Here is a 14,554-nt window from a genome sequence, read left to right as displayed (position 1 = left end):
TTTATTAAGAACATCTCAGGATTCCACAACACACCTTTTTCCCCAACAAATGGCAGGGACCAAGTGAAAACATCCATGAAATTTGGAAGCCAGTATGGATGAGGAGAACAGTTGAATTGCCTGATATTCATGACATTGTTCTCATACTTCAATACTGCAGCTGAAAACAACAAAAAGAAGGACATTAGATTCACAAGCACACATTTCTGCTTCTACACATGGCTTGAGTTGATCAAGAAAATTCAACTATGTATTTGACTTATGTTCCAAAACATCAAGGCAAACAGCTTCATTGGTCATGAATGTTTATCTAGTTATGGATTTAAACTTCATTCAGTGTAATATCTAACTGCACAATGTATGAATACTATACATGAGATGGCATTATAGTTTGGCAAATATTTATATAAGATAGTTAATCAAACGTCAGGAATTGGACCAAGCTCCTTTTGCAGCCAAGAACATTTTAGTCTTATTTAATACCTGGTGACACTAATAAAAGTGGCATAGCTAAGTTAGTGTGATGTAATTTAATAATATCCTCAAATATTTGAACAGAATGTATATCTATTGGTTTTAAAGCACACTTTTTTCCAGTACAACTCACAACAGTTGTACAAAATAGTTTAAATTAGACGGCACTCTTGACTTAATAAAGTAAAATGTCTGGACTGAATCCTGCCTTAAATAATATGCTGATATCTGACTCCACCCTTGACTTCTGAAAAGGATGCACCGTCCACAAAAATAGGAAAATCAATCTGCCTGCTTCACTCTGCTTTGCCTGGTATCTGTAGGTTGGATACACACTCACATGGGATGTTATGGTTGCAGAGATGTTAAGAGCATAGCTAGTCTCACTTCTAACCAGGTTCAGAACCTCATGTATAGCAATCGGGACGCAGGGTGAGCAGGTGTCCATGAATACTTTCAATGAAGCAAAAGCCACCTGTTTTAATAGGGTCATCTCCTCTATGGATAGACAATTTTAAGTTGTAGGAAATTCTCAGGGTGAATTTAAACCTTCTTTACTACTTACTGATCCTAGTTCTGCCTTCTGGAAAAATACAGATCAAGTATACTTCTGTTTCTAAATGACAGTTCTTTAAATATTAAGAACAATACTCTCATACTGTACCTTGCTGAGCTTTGGCAAGATTTTACTGTTATTATCCTATCATAGCATGATTAGCATTATATTAGCAGAAATTATTGAACAGATCCTAGATGCTGTCAAATGAGTTCTTCTTGGTTTTGTTTGGGGGTTTAAAATATAGAAAATGTAATCATCTCATGACTTTTTAATTTTTAGACTGACTTTTATATGTGGAAGATGTTATAGCATGTGATTGCTATGCATAAAGATAGCCCTTAAAAATCTATTTTTTTTGAAAAGTTCCTGGGAGTTTCCTGGGTTTGAGCTTTGCATGAATGTCTGCACTAATATCTTACTCAACTACTTATCGATATCTTTAACATAACATTGCTTTCATAACTCTGCATTTTCCTTCCACCTGGAATGTTTTCTCAGAAACCTCAGAATTTCCAAATTCTTCCCATCCTTCGGTGCCCAGCCCAAACACTATGCCCTCTGTGAAATCTTTTCTGATTTCCTCTGGTGGATGTCTCTCCTCTGAATTCCAAAAGCCCTTGACTTACAGCTCTATTTGCATTTATTATTCAATTTTGATCATAGCTATTCTATGTATATATGTATATATCCAACGTCTCCCTACGGCTGTAAGGACAAGTACCATACAGCAGGCTTTCTATCTTTATGTTTCCTATACCACCTTCTTAGCATAGATGCTCAGAAGCTAAGGATACATCTTGATATTTCCCCTATAATCTTTTTCAAGAAAATTCTTCCTAATCCCTTTGACCCTTTCTCATATGAGACAGCTTCTAGAGCCTTTCCCCCATCTTGCTTGTCCTATTCTGGATTCATGCCACATCAGCAATGCCACTGTTAAAGTGTGGCTCAGAACTAACATAATCTTGGTGGGGTTGATCAGTGCAGAGCATAGGAAGGATGTATAGTTTTCTGTGATTTGCATACTACATACATCATATTGCAGCTGAATAATAAGTGGATGTTTTCAGCAGCTTGAAGTTAACAAAAATCATACTTGAGAACAGTGAGGTTTTTTCCTTTGAATCATATTTCAGGCTGACCAACCCAGTTCCAGGGAACAGAATCACAGATGCTTTGGGGACAAGAATTGCAGATAATGCAATCCACACTAATATGGAGGGAGTTACTGTCTTCTTCCCATGGAATACTGAATCCTGCATACACTTCTGTAAACCTGTTCTTCTTTGCATTATCCTGTCATTATGCGATATGTCATTTGGCCTCAGGATACATTCACATAGTATTAGAAACATGCAAAATGAAAAAATCATGGCAAATTACAATATCAATACTTCGGATCTGCCAGATGGGAAAGGTGAAGTACTTCCCGCTTTTGCTAACGGCTCCCTGAGCACCGGCTTCATGGAAGAGGTCTTTACCATTTTTGAATACTGCATATTATTAGCAGAAATGGATCCTCCCATCTTCAAAAGGATCTCTTAAGGTTCTAAGTCATCTTTTTGAAGAGTAATTTCTCCTCTAAGTCCACCCCCCCACTTTTTATTAGTGTTAGGTTGGTACAGCAGGAAGAAGGAAAATAAGTGTTATAACTGACAGTATCCCAGATGAAAGAGAGAGGCTTTCTATAATATGTCACTTAATCCTTACTACAAATCTGAGAAACAGATGTGACTGCCCTCGTGTTATAAACTAAGGATTTGAGGTCAAGAAATGAAGTGACTTTCTCAGAGTCATGCAACCAGGAACTAACTGGAAGATCTCACTCCTATTCAAACTCAGCTTCTACTGACACCAAAGCCATTCCCTTTCCACCATTCCCTCTCTCTCTCCTAAATTATAAATGTATGAATTCTAGTCCCAGCTGTTATACTAATTTAACTTTGAATATGGTATTCATAATTAAAGAGGTCTTCGCTTTTTGCCAAAGTACATGTTTGAGAAAAGTGAAATAGGATGCACATTCACAAGTGTGGATAAGGCTTATCCACAATAGATAAAGCAGAAGTTCTGTTTTGTAGCTGGTGAGACAAAGCATTTATTCATTTGACATTGGCTCAACACAATTTATCTGCCTGACTACTGATAAAGCAGATACTGTTTACAGATTTTATTTTTGTTTATTAACAGCAGAAATAATACCATTTAACAGCAGCTACGTTTTCTAAGCATCTGCTCTATACCAGGCACTATATTTGGTCTTTTATAATCACAAATCTTTGCAATCTCTCTCAAAAGTGATTCTTACTTGCATTTTCAAAATAAGCAGAGAGGTTATTTGCCCAAGGTCACACATGAGAAGCAGCAAACCTCAGTTTGGGTTTGAATCTGAAGTGCCTCAACTTTCCAGTATCCCACAATATTCTCACCCTTCTCCTTCCACATTTATTCTTTTTTTAAAAAAAGGAGCACTGGACTGGAAGGTGGAGACCGAGAGATGTATTCTGTCATGAATTACAAGACACAAGGTCACTTCATGTCTCTATGTCTAAATTACCTCACCTCACTACATGGGTTTATCCAGATAACTTATACGACCTCTTCCAGATCCAAATGATGTTCACAAACTTCTGGAGCAAAGATCGCATCATTAACACAAAGACTGATGAATATTCTCAGTAATTCTAAGAGGTTATTAATAGAACTTTTTTCTTATTTTTCTATAAAAACAAAAATAAACAACTGGGACCTAATGAAACTTAAAAGCTTTTGCACAGCAAAGGAAACCATAAACAAGACCAAAAGACAACCCTCAGAATGGGAGAAAATATTTGCAAATGAAGCAACTGACAAAGGATTCATCTCCAAGATTTACAAGCAGCTCATGCAGCTCAATATCAAAAAAACAAACAACCCAATCCCAAAATGGGCAGAAGACCTAAATAGACATTTCTCCAAAGAAGGTATACAGATTGCCAACAAACACATGAAAGAACGCTCAACATCATTAATCATTAGAGAAATGCAAATCAAAAGTACAATGAGATATCATCTCACACCGGTCAGAATGGCCATCATCAAAAAATCTACAAACAATAAATGCTGGAGAGGGTGTGGAGAAAAGGGAACCCTCTTGCACTGTTGGTGGGAATGTAAATTGATACAGCCACTATGGAGAACAGTATGGAGGTTCCTTAAAAAACTACAGATAGAACTACCATAGGACCCAGCAATCCCACTACTGGGCATATACCCTGAGAAAACCATAATTCAGAAAGACACATGCACCCCAATGTTCACTGCAGCACTATTTACAATAGCCAGGACGTGGAAGCAACCTAAGTGTCCATCAACAGATGAATGGATAAAGAAGATGTGGCACATATATACAATGGAATATTACTCAGCCATGAAAAGAAACGAAATTGGGTTATTTGTAGTGAGGTGGATGGACCTAGAGTCTGTCATACAGAGTGAAGTAAGTCCGACAGAGAAAAACAAATACCGTATGTTAACACATATATATGGAATCTAAAAAAAAAAAAAATGGTCATGAAGAACCTAGGGGCAAGATGAGAATAAAGACACAGACCTACTAGAGAATGGACTTGAGGATACGGGGAGGGGGAAGGGTAAGCTGGGACAAAGTGAGAGAGTGGCATGGATGTATATACACTACCAAACGTAAAATAGATAGCTAGTGGGAAGCAGCCGCATAGCACAGGGAGATCAGCTCGGTGCTCTGTGACCGCCTGGGGGGGTGGGATAGGGAGGGTGGGAGGGAGGGAGATGCAAGACGGAAGAGATATGGGGACACGTGTGTGTATGTGTATAGCTGATTCACTTTGTTATAAAGCAGAAACTAACACACCATTGTAAAGCAATTATACACCAATAAAGATGTTAAAATAAATAATTAAATAACTTTCATTTAAAAATGCAAGTGTAATAATATATATTCTTTTTTCTTCAGCCACATAAAATACTCATGCAAATATACTTCTCGAATAATCTTACATTAATAACGTACGAATTTTGATTTTTTGCATAATAAATATATATGTCGCAAAAATACATGAAAAACATTAAACCAGAACAGTCCCAAATATTCCGTCACGAAATTCACAGTTAACATTTCATGCTCCACCCCTGCCACCCTCCTCTGACTGCCGCTGGAGTTACAGAACTCAGCTGAGCCCTAACACGGTGCTCTCCTCTGAAGTACTGGAAAGATGTTTATCTCCAGTGCATATAAATAATACAAATGGTTGTACTTCAAGAATCACTCGAGACCACCTCCTGAGACCTTGTCTGAGAAATAGAGAGAGGAAAAAAGAACAAAGTCTACCATCAAGGAACTCCTCTATTCCACAGACAATTACACATGACCTCATGTCCTTTACCAATTGTATCAGAGGCCTGGAGAGGGATTATGACACATATACGGGCCTTAGGTTATTAACCGTTGTTCAGAGCAGACCAGACAGCACAGAAACAAATGCTGTTTTGTTGCACACGCAGGGGTGAAGAACAGCCAGAAGATATCTGGTATAACAGAAAGAAGATTAATCCCCATGAGTCTGGAGACCTGACTGCCAGTTCTTTCTCTGATGTCAAAATTATGGTTGCAAAGTTATGCAATTAGTTGGTCCCATCATGCTTATGTAAAAGATATAAAAATCAGTGATAAAGAGACTGCTCCTACTAGGGAACAGGGAAGGGGCACTGGACCTCTATCATTTCTAGTGATACCACAAGGCCCTCTGAATATAGTGAAGCCCGAGGAATAGAATCTAGATATTCATTCAATCCTCTGTCTATCAAACCATGCACTAAATTGCTAGGCCATATCCAAATCTGTAAATTAAAGGGGTCTCTCCTACTTTAAAATTTAAAATTTTGATGAGACACAAAAACCAATAGTTCACAAAAACTTGATAACATTTTGCAGCCTCTTCTTTACAATTGCCATCACCAGGGAAGCTGATGACAGGGCAGTAAATGACAAAAATAGAAAGGTCAAAGAGAGCTTCCAGTTTAAGAGAAGTTATCAAAATATTGCTAGCAAGATGCATTGACTAGCTCACCGAACTAGTCAATGGGTTCAACACATTCCAAGTCAATTTTTTTTTTAACTAATTAATTAATTTATTTATTTTTGGCTGTGTTGGGTCTTCGTTTCTGTGCAAGGGCTCTATCTAGTTGCGGCGAGCGGGGGCCACTCTTCATCGCGGTGCGCGGGCCTCTCACTGTCGCGGCCTCTCTTGTTTCGGAGCACAGGCTCCAGACGCACAGGCTCAGTAGTTGTGGCTCACGGGCCTAGTCACTCCGCGGCATGTGGGATCTTCCCAGACCAGGGCTCGAACCCGTGTCCCCTGCATTGGCAGGCAGATTCTCAACCACTGCGTCACCAGGGAAGCCCCCAAGTCAATTTTAAGAGGAACACAGAGCTCCTTTTCTGAAAGCCTTCAGATTAGTGACTGTGATGTTCCCGACATACCTCAGGCATTCTCAACACTACTAGGGCTGTTCTAAGATAGAGGAGAGAAGAGCTCAAAAGAAGGGAAATGACAAATTTTATTCTTTTCTACCTTCTGCTAACGTTTTTTATCTCAACTCTAATTGACCATCCACTCCCCACTTCAAAAGATGGGACAGACGGACAGAAAAGAAACAAAGATGAGAGGAAAGCAAATGAAGGCACTTCAGAATCCCTGGAAGCCATCCAGAAAAAGCGCAAAAAAAAAAAAAAAAGCATAATAGGCCCAGGATGTTTTTTCCTTTCAAGTCTTCCACCCTCAGATACCCTAGTGGAAAGCGTAGCATCAGTGTGTTCTTTTGGCGAAGTCCTACCATCACAGAAGGAGACATGATAGTTTGATGGATAAAATTCTTGAGGTAGGACTATGTATTCATAATGTCCTTTGGCAGAATTTTAAGATTATGTTGGTATGCTGCATGAAAGGGTCTTCTCTCTGGGAGAGATGCTACAGATTTTTAAAAATCTGTATGTTCCCATAAAGATTACTTAGGGGAGGGTACAATTTTCATTTAAAAACTGGAGAAGATATATATGTACATTCACATATATGTATAGTTATTGTAGTACGTGTTATAGCATCTATAAACACAATCTCTACGATTCCTTCCATTTAGAAATTTGACTTCTCACTCCTGTTTCCTTTTTTTTTCTTCTCAATGTCCTATACTTGCCTGATGGATTCTGTTTTAAGAAGACTCCTTTTTTTATTAGTGACCTAGGTAAAGGGACCTAGGTCAAAGGAAATTTACCAATTCATGAGGTTTACTGTATTTGGTGAGCAAGGGCTACACTTGTAACTCACTTTTACTCTATGGCTCATAAGGTTAGGCTCAAAGTAAGTGTTCAAGGCATTTATGAAGATGGATTTCAAGTCTTCAATTTATAGGTAATTTTTAGGTAATTCTGTCGTAATGATATTTTTCAGTATGTGTTTCTTGAGAAATTTAATGTTTAAATTGCTCAATTCAATACTTATCAGAGTGTATTTCACAGGCACACGCTCAGTAACTTCCACATAATGACTGAATTTCAACCAACCTGAAATATTTTAGTATTACTGGATACAAACAGTAGTTATATATAATTTTCTTGAAGGTATGAGCTAATGATTTCGTACTTATTGAAATACACGTGTGTGTGTTTCACGCGTTTCTGTATGTAATCCTTTTACGCCCACATCTAACCCTTGTTCCTCCTCTTACCTTGTACATGCCTCTTTCATGGCACCTATAACACCTTCTTTAACTTTGTCACAAGTCTCCTACATAAATGTGGATGATATTATCTTACATGAAGGAAGGTGACTGTACTAGATATATCTATTATCTGAGCCAATCTTATGGTTATGTCTGTGTGTGTGTGTGTGTGTGTGTGTGTGTATGTATGCATGAGTGTGTGTTATGTGTTTCCCTTCTTAATACTGCATTAGTAAATTCTGAATCAGGTATTATTCAAATACAGAATTTTGAGTAAAGTAAGTGGAAGGCAGATGATAGAAGGAATGAAGAAGGCATAGATCTCTCTTTTTTTTTTTCTTTTATTGTGCTTTGTACCATACCTGGCACATGGCTGATGCTCAACAGTGTTGGCTGAAGAAAAGATCTAATGAAAGGAAATAGAGAAAAGAAAGACAAGATGGAGAAAGAGAGGAAGGAAAGAAAGAAGGCAGGCAGGCAAAAAAAGAGAAAATAAAGAAAAATTTAAAAACATAAAACATATAACTTGTCAGGACACGAAAAATGTAACTAACCACATATGAACAGAAGTCTGAAGGGTGCTTGAAAGAATTTGGGAAAAAGGTAACATGTCACTTCAGAGGCTAAACTCTGTTTTAAAATTGTAAGATTCTAAAATAGATAAGAGTGGAAATAATATTGTCTCTGTCACATAGTAACTATGTGAACTTTGGCAAACATTTCTCCTTATTTGAGTCGTACCTTTCAAACTTGTAAAATAGGAATAATTAGGTCATCTTCAAAATATGAAGATCAAATAAAATAATATATGGGATTAATATTTATAATATATACAATCAGATAAAATTTTGGCACCTGAAAAATGTAAAGTATCATGACTCAGTTTCAAATTCCTTGAGGAAAGAATGGCTATGTATTTTTAATAGTTTTGCCATTTTACAATTCCCACCTAATGTGTCACATCGACATACTAGGATCCAGAGAATTTGGGCCAAAAATTGATCCTTGAGATTAGCTCAAGTCCAGTCAAACACTGTGAATCACTTCTAACATTACAATTTCACATAGGGAATTTGAATTTCTACCATTAAATATTTTTTGCTAAGTCAACAAGGAGTCATCGGCAGCTTTGAGTTCCTTATCAGTTTGAGCTGGTACGTTCCTTTAAGTTCTAATCTATACTATTATAATGCTAAAATAAGGCTTAATCAACCCTAGACTAAATGAGAAAGATTTACCTGAAGCTTTAAACTACTGGGGGAGATGGCATGGACATAGGAAACACTGTGCCCATGCCTTGCTCTCATTCAACACAGCTGATACTTATCAGCTCCAAATGCATAACAAGGGTAAGTGTACCTCGGTGGGAGGTACTTTGAAAACTAGTGCCTATATCTGTATCTGTTTCTGGGTCTGTATGCGCTTTCACCTTGTACTTGGTATCAAGCCTTAACCTGTAGCTTGCAATGGTTCTAGGTTGCTATCTCCAAGATATCCTTGGCACTGAGTTAATATTAAGCCTATACACTTGATATCTACTTTTTTTCGTGGAAGTAATGTCACTGAGTGTCTTGCAGGTCTAGAACCTCTAGATAATGAATAGCAAGTGATAATCCGCTGATTCAAGTCTTTAACGTTTTATATATGTTATGTGTGTGTATATATATATATACACACACATACATAGATATACACACACACATATATATGTGTGTATATATATCTATATACACATACATATATATACACACACACATATATATGTGTATATATATATCTATACACACATACATATATATACACACACACATATATATGTGTATATATATATCTATACACACATACATATATATACACACACATATGTGTATATATATATATATCTATACACACATACATATATACACACACACACACACACAAATAAATATATATTTCTTGCTTTTCCTCCTGTTAAATGCCTCATTGACAATTAGATTTCTAGAGAAGTTGGTTTCAGTCGAGGGTAAGAATCTTCTAACCATCTGTCAGAAAATGGAATGTAACACAAGATGTAAGCCTTAAAGGTCCCATCCAAGGGGCGGCAGAAGAGCGCTGACAAGGCATCTGGATGGAGGACTCAGGTTGCTAGAGGTCCTGTCTTCATCCCCAAGGAAGGGTTCACAGAACACTGCGATCTGATTTTACGGGCAGAGCTTGGTGAAAAGCGAGGATTATCGCAGCCACTGCCATAGAGTACTTACTTTGTTGAAGCTCCACAATTACTTTAACTGCTGAAATTTACAATCGTGTAGTGGTGATGGTTAAGAAATCAAGGCCATTTGTTAGAGTAAAGATACATAGATTATACGTAGCTTAATTCAATTAAAATATATAGGGAAAGTAATCCCTAAATATTCAATCTCCACACGTTTTCTATTTTCTGTTTCACCTTCTGTCCCATTAATTAAATGTTGAAATGTAAGCAAGGTGATTACTGGACTAAAACGAATCTATTTAGAAAGCGGCCTCCAGCAATGACACTTTCACAGCAGAGCTGAATAAACAAAAGCAAAAGCATAAGCGCTTTGGGGGATATCTTTTCAAGGGAGACATTTATTTCAGACTAGTACAAAAGATCCTCTAATCTTTTAATAATGTATGTATTTGGATGTATAACACTCATGTAATTTTAAAGTGATAACAAATGACTCTTCATTTCAAAAGCTTTTCCTTTCTTATTGAAAAATAGTCACCTAAACACAATGAACCCCTGAGTTGAATAGGGGTTCAGTGCAAACTGCTGCCCTGAAAGCTTTCACATAACAAAGCTGATGCACAAGAGCACAGAAGGAGGTTAACCTGTGGGCCCTGGAGTCAGACTGCTGAGTTTCTATCTCAGTGCCATTCCCTGACCAGCTTGCTTGAACCTTGGGGAAAGTATGTAACTCCTCTTGTGTCCCGGTTTTTCATCAATGAAATCAAGATTATAATGTAGTTCATAGAGTGCTTGAAAGATTAAATTCATTTATTCATGGACTGGAAATGTAGAGCACTGTCTGGCAATGGTAAATGCTCAATACATATTAGTTACTATTATTGTTATAGGTATAGGAAATCACAACCACACATGAATTCCACATATTGAAGAATCCTGGTTATAAAAGGCAGCGTAAAGGGGACATTCTACTGAAACCTCTCTGCAGTTAATTTTATCCATTTATCTCAGAGAGGTGATTTCTCTGAAAACCAATCAAAACCTTCTAACTTCAAGTTCTCTTTACCTTTAAAAGTCTACCTAAATTTCTTTTTTACCATCTCATACTGATAATAAAAGGAGTTAATACGAAGAGTTTTGTTCATGGTTTCTGCTTTACTCCTTCATAGATTCTTATATTCCATACTACTTCTTGGTAGATTGTCCTAGGTTTAATAACCATTATTAAGAAATTATCTTCCTGGTGTGTGTAATTCTACCAATACTCATTGGGCTAAAAAATAAAAATGTTTATCAAATAAATAAAGAAATGACTAGTTTTTGGTGGGGGTGTGTATCTTACTTATTGTTTGCTTTTGCTTTAGCATTTGTTAGCAAATATCAAATAACAAAATGCTACCATGAATATGTATTTACATTTTCTTTCTTTCTTTTTTTTTTGACTTAAACAACAAACATTTATTTCTCACAGTTCTGGAGGCTGGAAGTCCAGATCAGAGTGCCAGCAGGGTCAGGTTCTTGGTGAGGACCCTCTGGCTGGTCTTGTCCTCACATGGCCTTCCTTGGTGCATGCAGAGAGAGATCCTCTGTTTCCTCCTATCTTTATAATTAATCCCATCACAATGCCCCAGCCATGACCTAATCTAACAGTAATTATTTCCCAAAGGTGGCACCTCGAAATACATCACATTGGGGGTTAGAGTCTCAACATAATGAATTTGGGGGGAGGGGGAACACAAACATTCAGTCCATAGATGGTATTTTTATAGTTTATCTAAATGTAAATACAATCTGAAGTGAAAGATTAAGTATCTACATTTTCTATATTGAAATAAGTGAACTGGCCAAACAGTTGCTCAAGACCAATTAAGAAGACCTTTAGATTTGAGATGATAGCGGAATAAAGTAAGGGTTGGGAAAATTGTTGCCATTGGACAAAATCTCTAGATTAATTTTATCCAATTTGTAAGGCAACTAGTGATCACATTTATGGTTATGGTTGCAAATACCCCAAAAATGCTTTAAAAAGGGATATGTCAATGATAAAGGTGATGCCCATGCTGAAGACAGGCCTCAGACTCTACAGAAATGGCCCCTTGTTATAAAACGTGGGTGTCTTCGCAGGGAAGTAAACTTTTAAACATGCTGTAGAGAAAGAGGCAGAGGTGCTACTCAGGGTTGCCTGGGCACTCCTTCCAGAGACTCCCCCTGGCCATTTCCCTCCTCCACCCAGGACAAAGATGGAATCTAGCTGGTTCTATTTGGCTCCTCAGCCAGGCAGGTTCCAGTTATCTCTAAGTTTGTGGAAGTTATTCCTGAATGGTGAAACAAACTCCCAGTGTGAAAGGACTGCGGTGCAGCAGGGAATGAGATTGTAAGGCCTGGCAACACCATGCTGTGTCAATGGTGTGTCACTGAGCGCTGAGAGCTCCTGCTCGAAGGTGGGGCTTCAAGGCCAGTTGGCTTCAGATATGCTGCATTTGCTCCTGGAGTTCACATCACGACTGCCAATCAGATTCTTACCTGGGTTCACTATATTAACAATTCAATCCTCCCTTACGATGGTATTTTCCTGCCAAGTCAGACATTATCTTTAAATTTATAAATGGTATCTTCCTGAAGCCCCTGTCTACTTTTTGACTGGGAAATATTTGAGGATGTTGAAATTGCAAGTTTTGGTAAGACTAAAATGCTTTTTATAAGTAAATCTATCAAGTTGTCTAGTTTAAAAGTCCAGAACATCATAATACGTTTTTTTCTATCAAAAGGTGTACACTTTTGCAAAACAAAAATCTCAAAATTCTTGTAAACAGTGCTTTTCCTGTCCATCCTTGAAACCTGATTTTCAACTTCTCTTCCTTAACCTACTTTAACATTGAATTGATTTCTTTCCTGGTTGTCATTTTAATCTTTGGTCTTGATCACTGTATTAGTTTGGTTGTCATTTAGATTTTCCTCTCAACTCCGAAATACATTTCATTTAATAAATTTTACTTAATTACTTAATTTTACTGTCAGTAGATTTTCTTAGAACTGAGTTGTATACCCCTGGTATACATATTTATATTTCTCTACATCTGTAGCATCCATCCATCCATCTAGCCTCTCACCTATCCATATGACAACTCATCTGAACTATGGAGAACCGGCACCACATGGAAATCTACTACAATTTACTTTAGATTTTTTTGAAGCACAGTTATAATCATTAGAGAGATAAAGGACTTAACTGTTTACATCAAGGTTTAAAACACTTTTTAAAAGAGGTTTATTATAGTTTTCGGCCAAACCGAATTGTTTAAAGCAGAGTTCACATCTGTCATTGTGTTTTTCAGCACTGAGAGATTTCACTCTAAGATTGCTTACATGTCACTTTCTCAGTTAAGCTTTTTTTGTTGCCACCAGCTTATTTCCAGTCTCCTTTCATACCGCTCTTTTCTTTGTAGGATTTTGCAAATGTATTTAAATAATTACTGGTGAAATTCTTTAACGCCTATCACACTACTAGATTATAAACCCCACTAGAAAAAAGACCATGTCTGTCTTGTTTATTTTATATCCTTAGCACCTCACATGGTACTTGGTATACAGTAAGCTCTCAATAAAGGTTTGTTACATTGGTGAGTGGATGAGGTTGAAATCACTTTCACAGATGGAAAATTATTTTGAAGAAGAAGCAGCAGCAGCAGCGACGTGTCATTACTGCATTTTTCTTCTGTTTGGTGTATCCGGATAATTGTGAAGTCGCTTTTCCCTTAGGCTACAGCTTCACAGGAGAAAAACAATTCAAAGGTGCTAAGTACTCTGCAAATGTTTAACTCCAACTGGGAAATCAACACTGGTGACAGCAGTAATTTAAAGACAGACAAAGCTCTGAGGGTCAACACCGATAGGATACTTTTGGGCACTGTCTTGCTATTCATTCCCAGAAAGAAAATGCTTTGATCAATGCACGTATTGGCTGCCTACCATGTAAAAGGCATGCTACTTGGCTTTACAATGTGTATCAAAAAGCCCCTGATTCAAACTAATTATAATCTGATTGGGAAGTTATAGGAATGCACGGAAAAGCTAACTAGAAACAAAAGTAAATGCTAAGTACAAGGGCAAATGATTGGTATTACAGGTGTTAAGAGAAGAACTACCCACAGACAGACCGGAGGGGGTGTAGTCCATTTAGATGGGTAGAGACGAGCAAGACAAGTATTCTAGATATAGATGAAAAGAAGTGGGTGGGCAAAGATGTGGCGAAAAGGAAAGCCAAAAGTTGTTCAGGGCAATGAGCAGGACAATTTGGCTAAAGTAAAGGGTTCACGCAGAGAGACGCAGAGAGACAGGTCACGAAGGCAGATTGACCCATAAAGTAAAAATGATAACTATGAAGCTGAAGAGGAAGAGTATTCTGCCAGCTTCTGGGAAGCCCCACACTGACACATGGCATAATTAGAGCAATATAAAATATTCAATGATGATAATATCTTAATAGCGCACAACATTTTGTTTCAAAGTAATTTCATCTATTATTCACACAAAAAATGTTTTTTTCTCATTTTATAGAGATGTCACTGTATGCCAATAATTTTAGA

General features: G+C 37.4%; 1 protein-coding gene across 1 annotated transcript in view; it reads right to left on the bottom strand.

The window, feature by feature from the left end:
* Positions 1 to 14,554, bottom strand: part of PPP3CA (protein phosphatase 3 catalytic subunit alpha) — a 302,583-nt gene that overhangs the window by 32,886 nt on the left and 255,143 nt on the right. The window contains exon 9 of the mRNA XM_061192594.1: positions 35 to 160. Within this exon, the coding sequence (XP_061048577.1) occupies positions 35 to 160 (126 nt within the window). The remainder of the gene's footprint in view (positions 1 to 34; positions 161 to 14,554) is intronic.

Source organism: Eubalaena glacialis, chromosome 5 (genome assembly GCF_028564815.1).
Source record: "Eubalaena glacialis isolate mEubGla1 chromosome 5, mEubGla1.1.hap2.+ XY, whole genome shotgun sequence".
Taxonomy (NCBI): domain Eukaryota; kingdom Metazoa; phylum Chordata; class Mammalia; order Artiodactyla; family Balaenidae; genus Eubalaena; species Eubalaena glacialis.
This window is presented reverse-complemented; position numbering and strand designations above follow the sequence as displayed.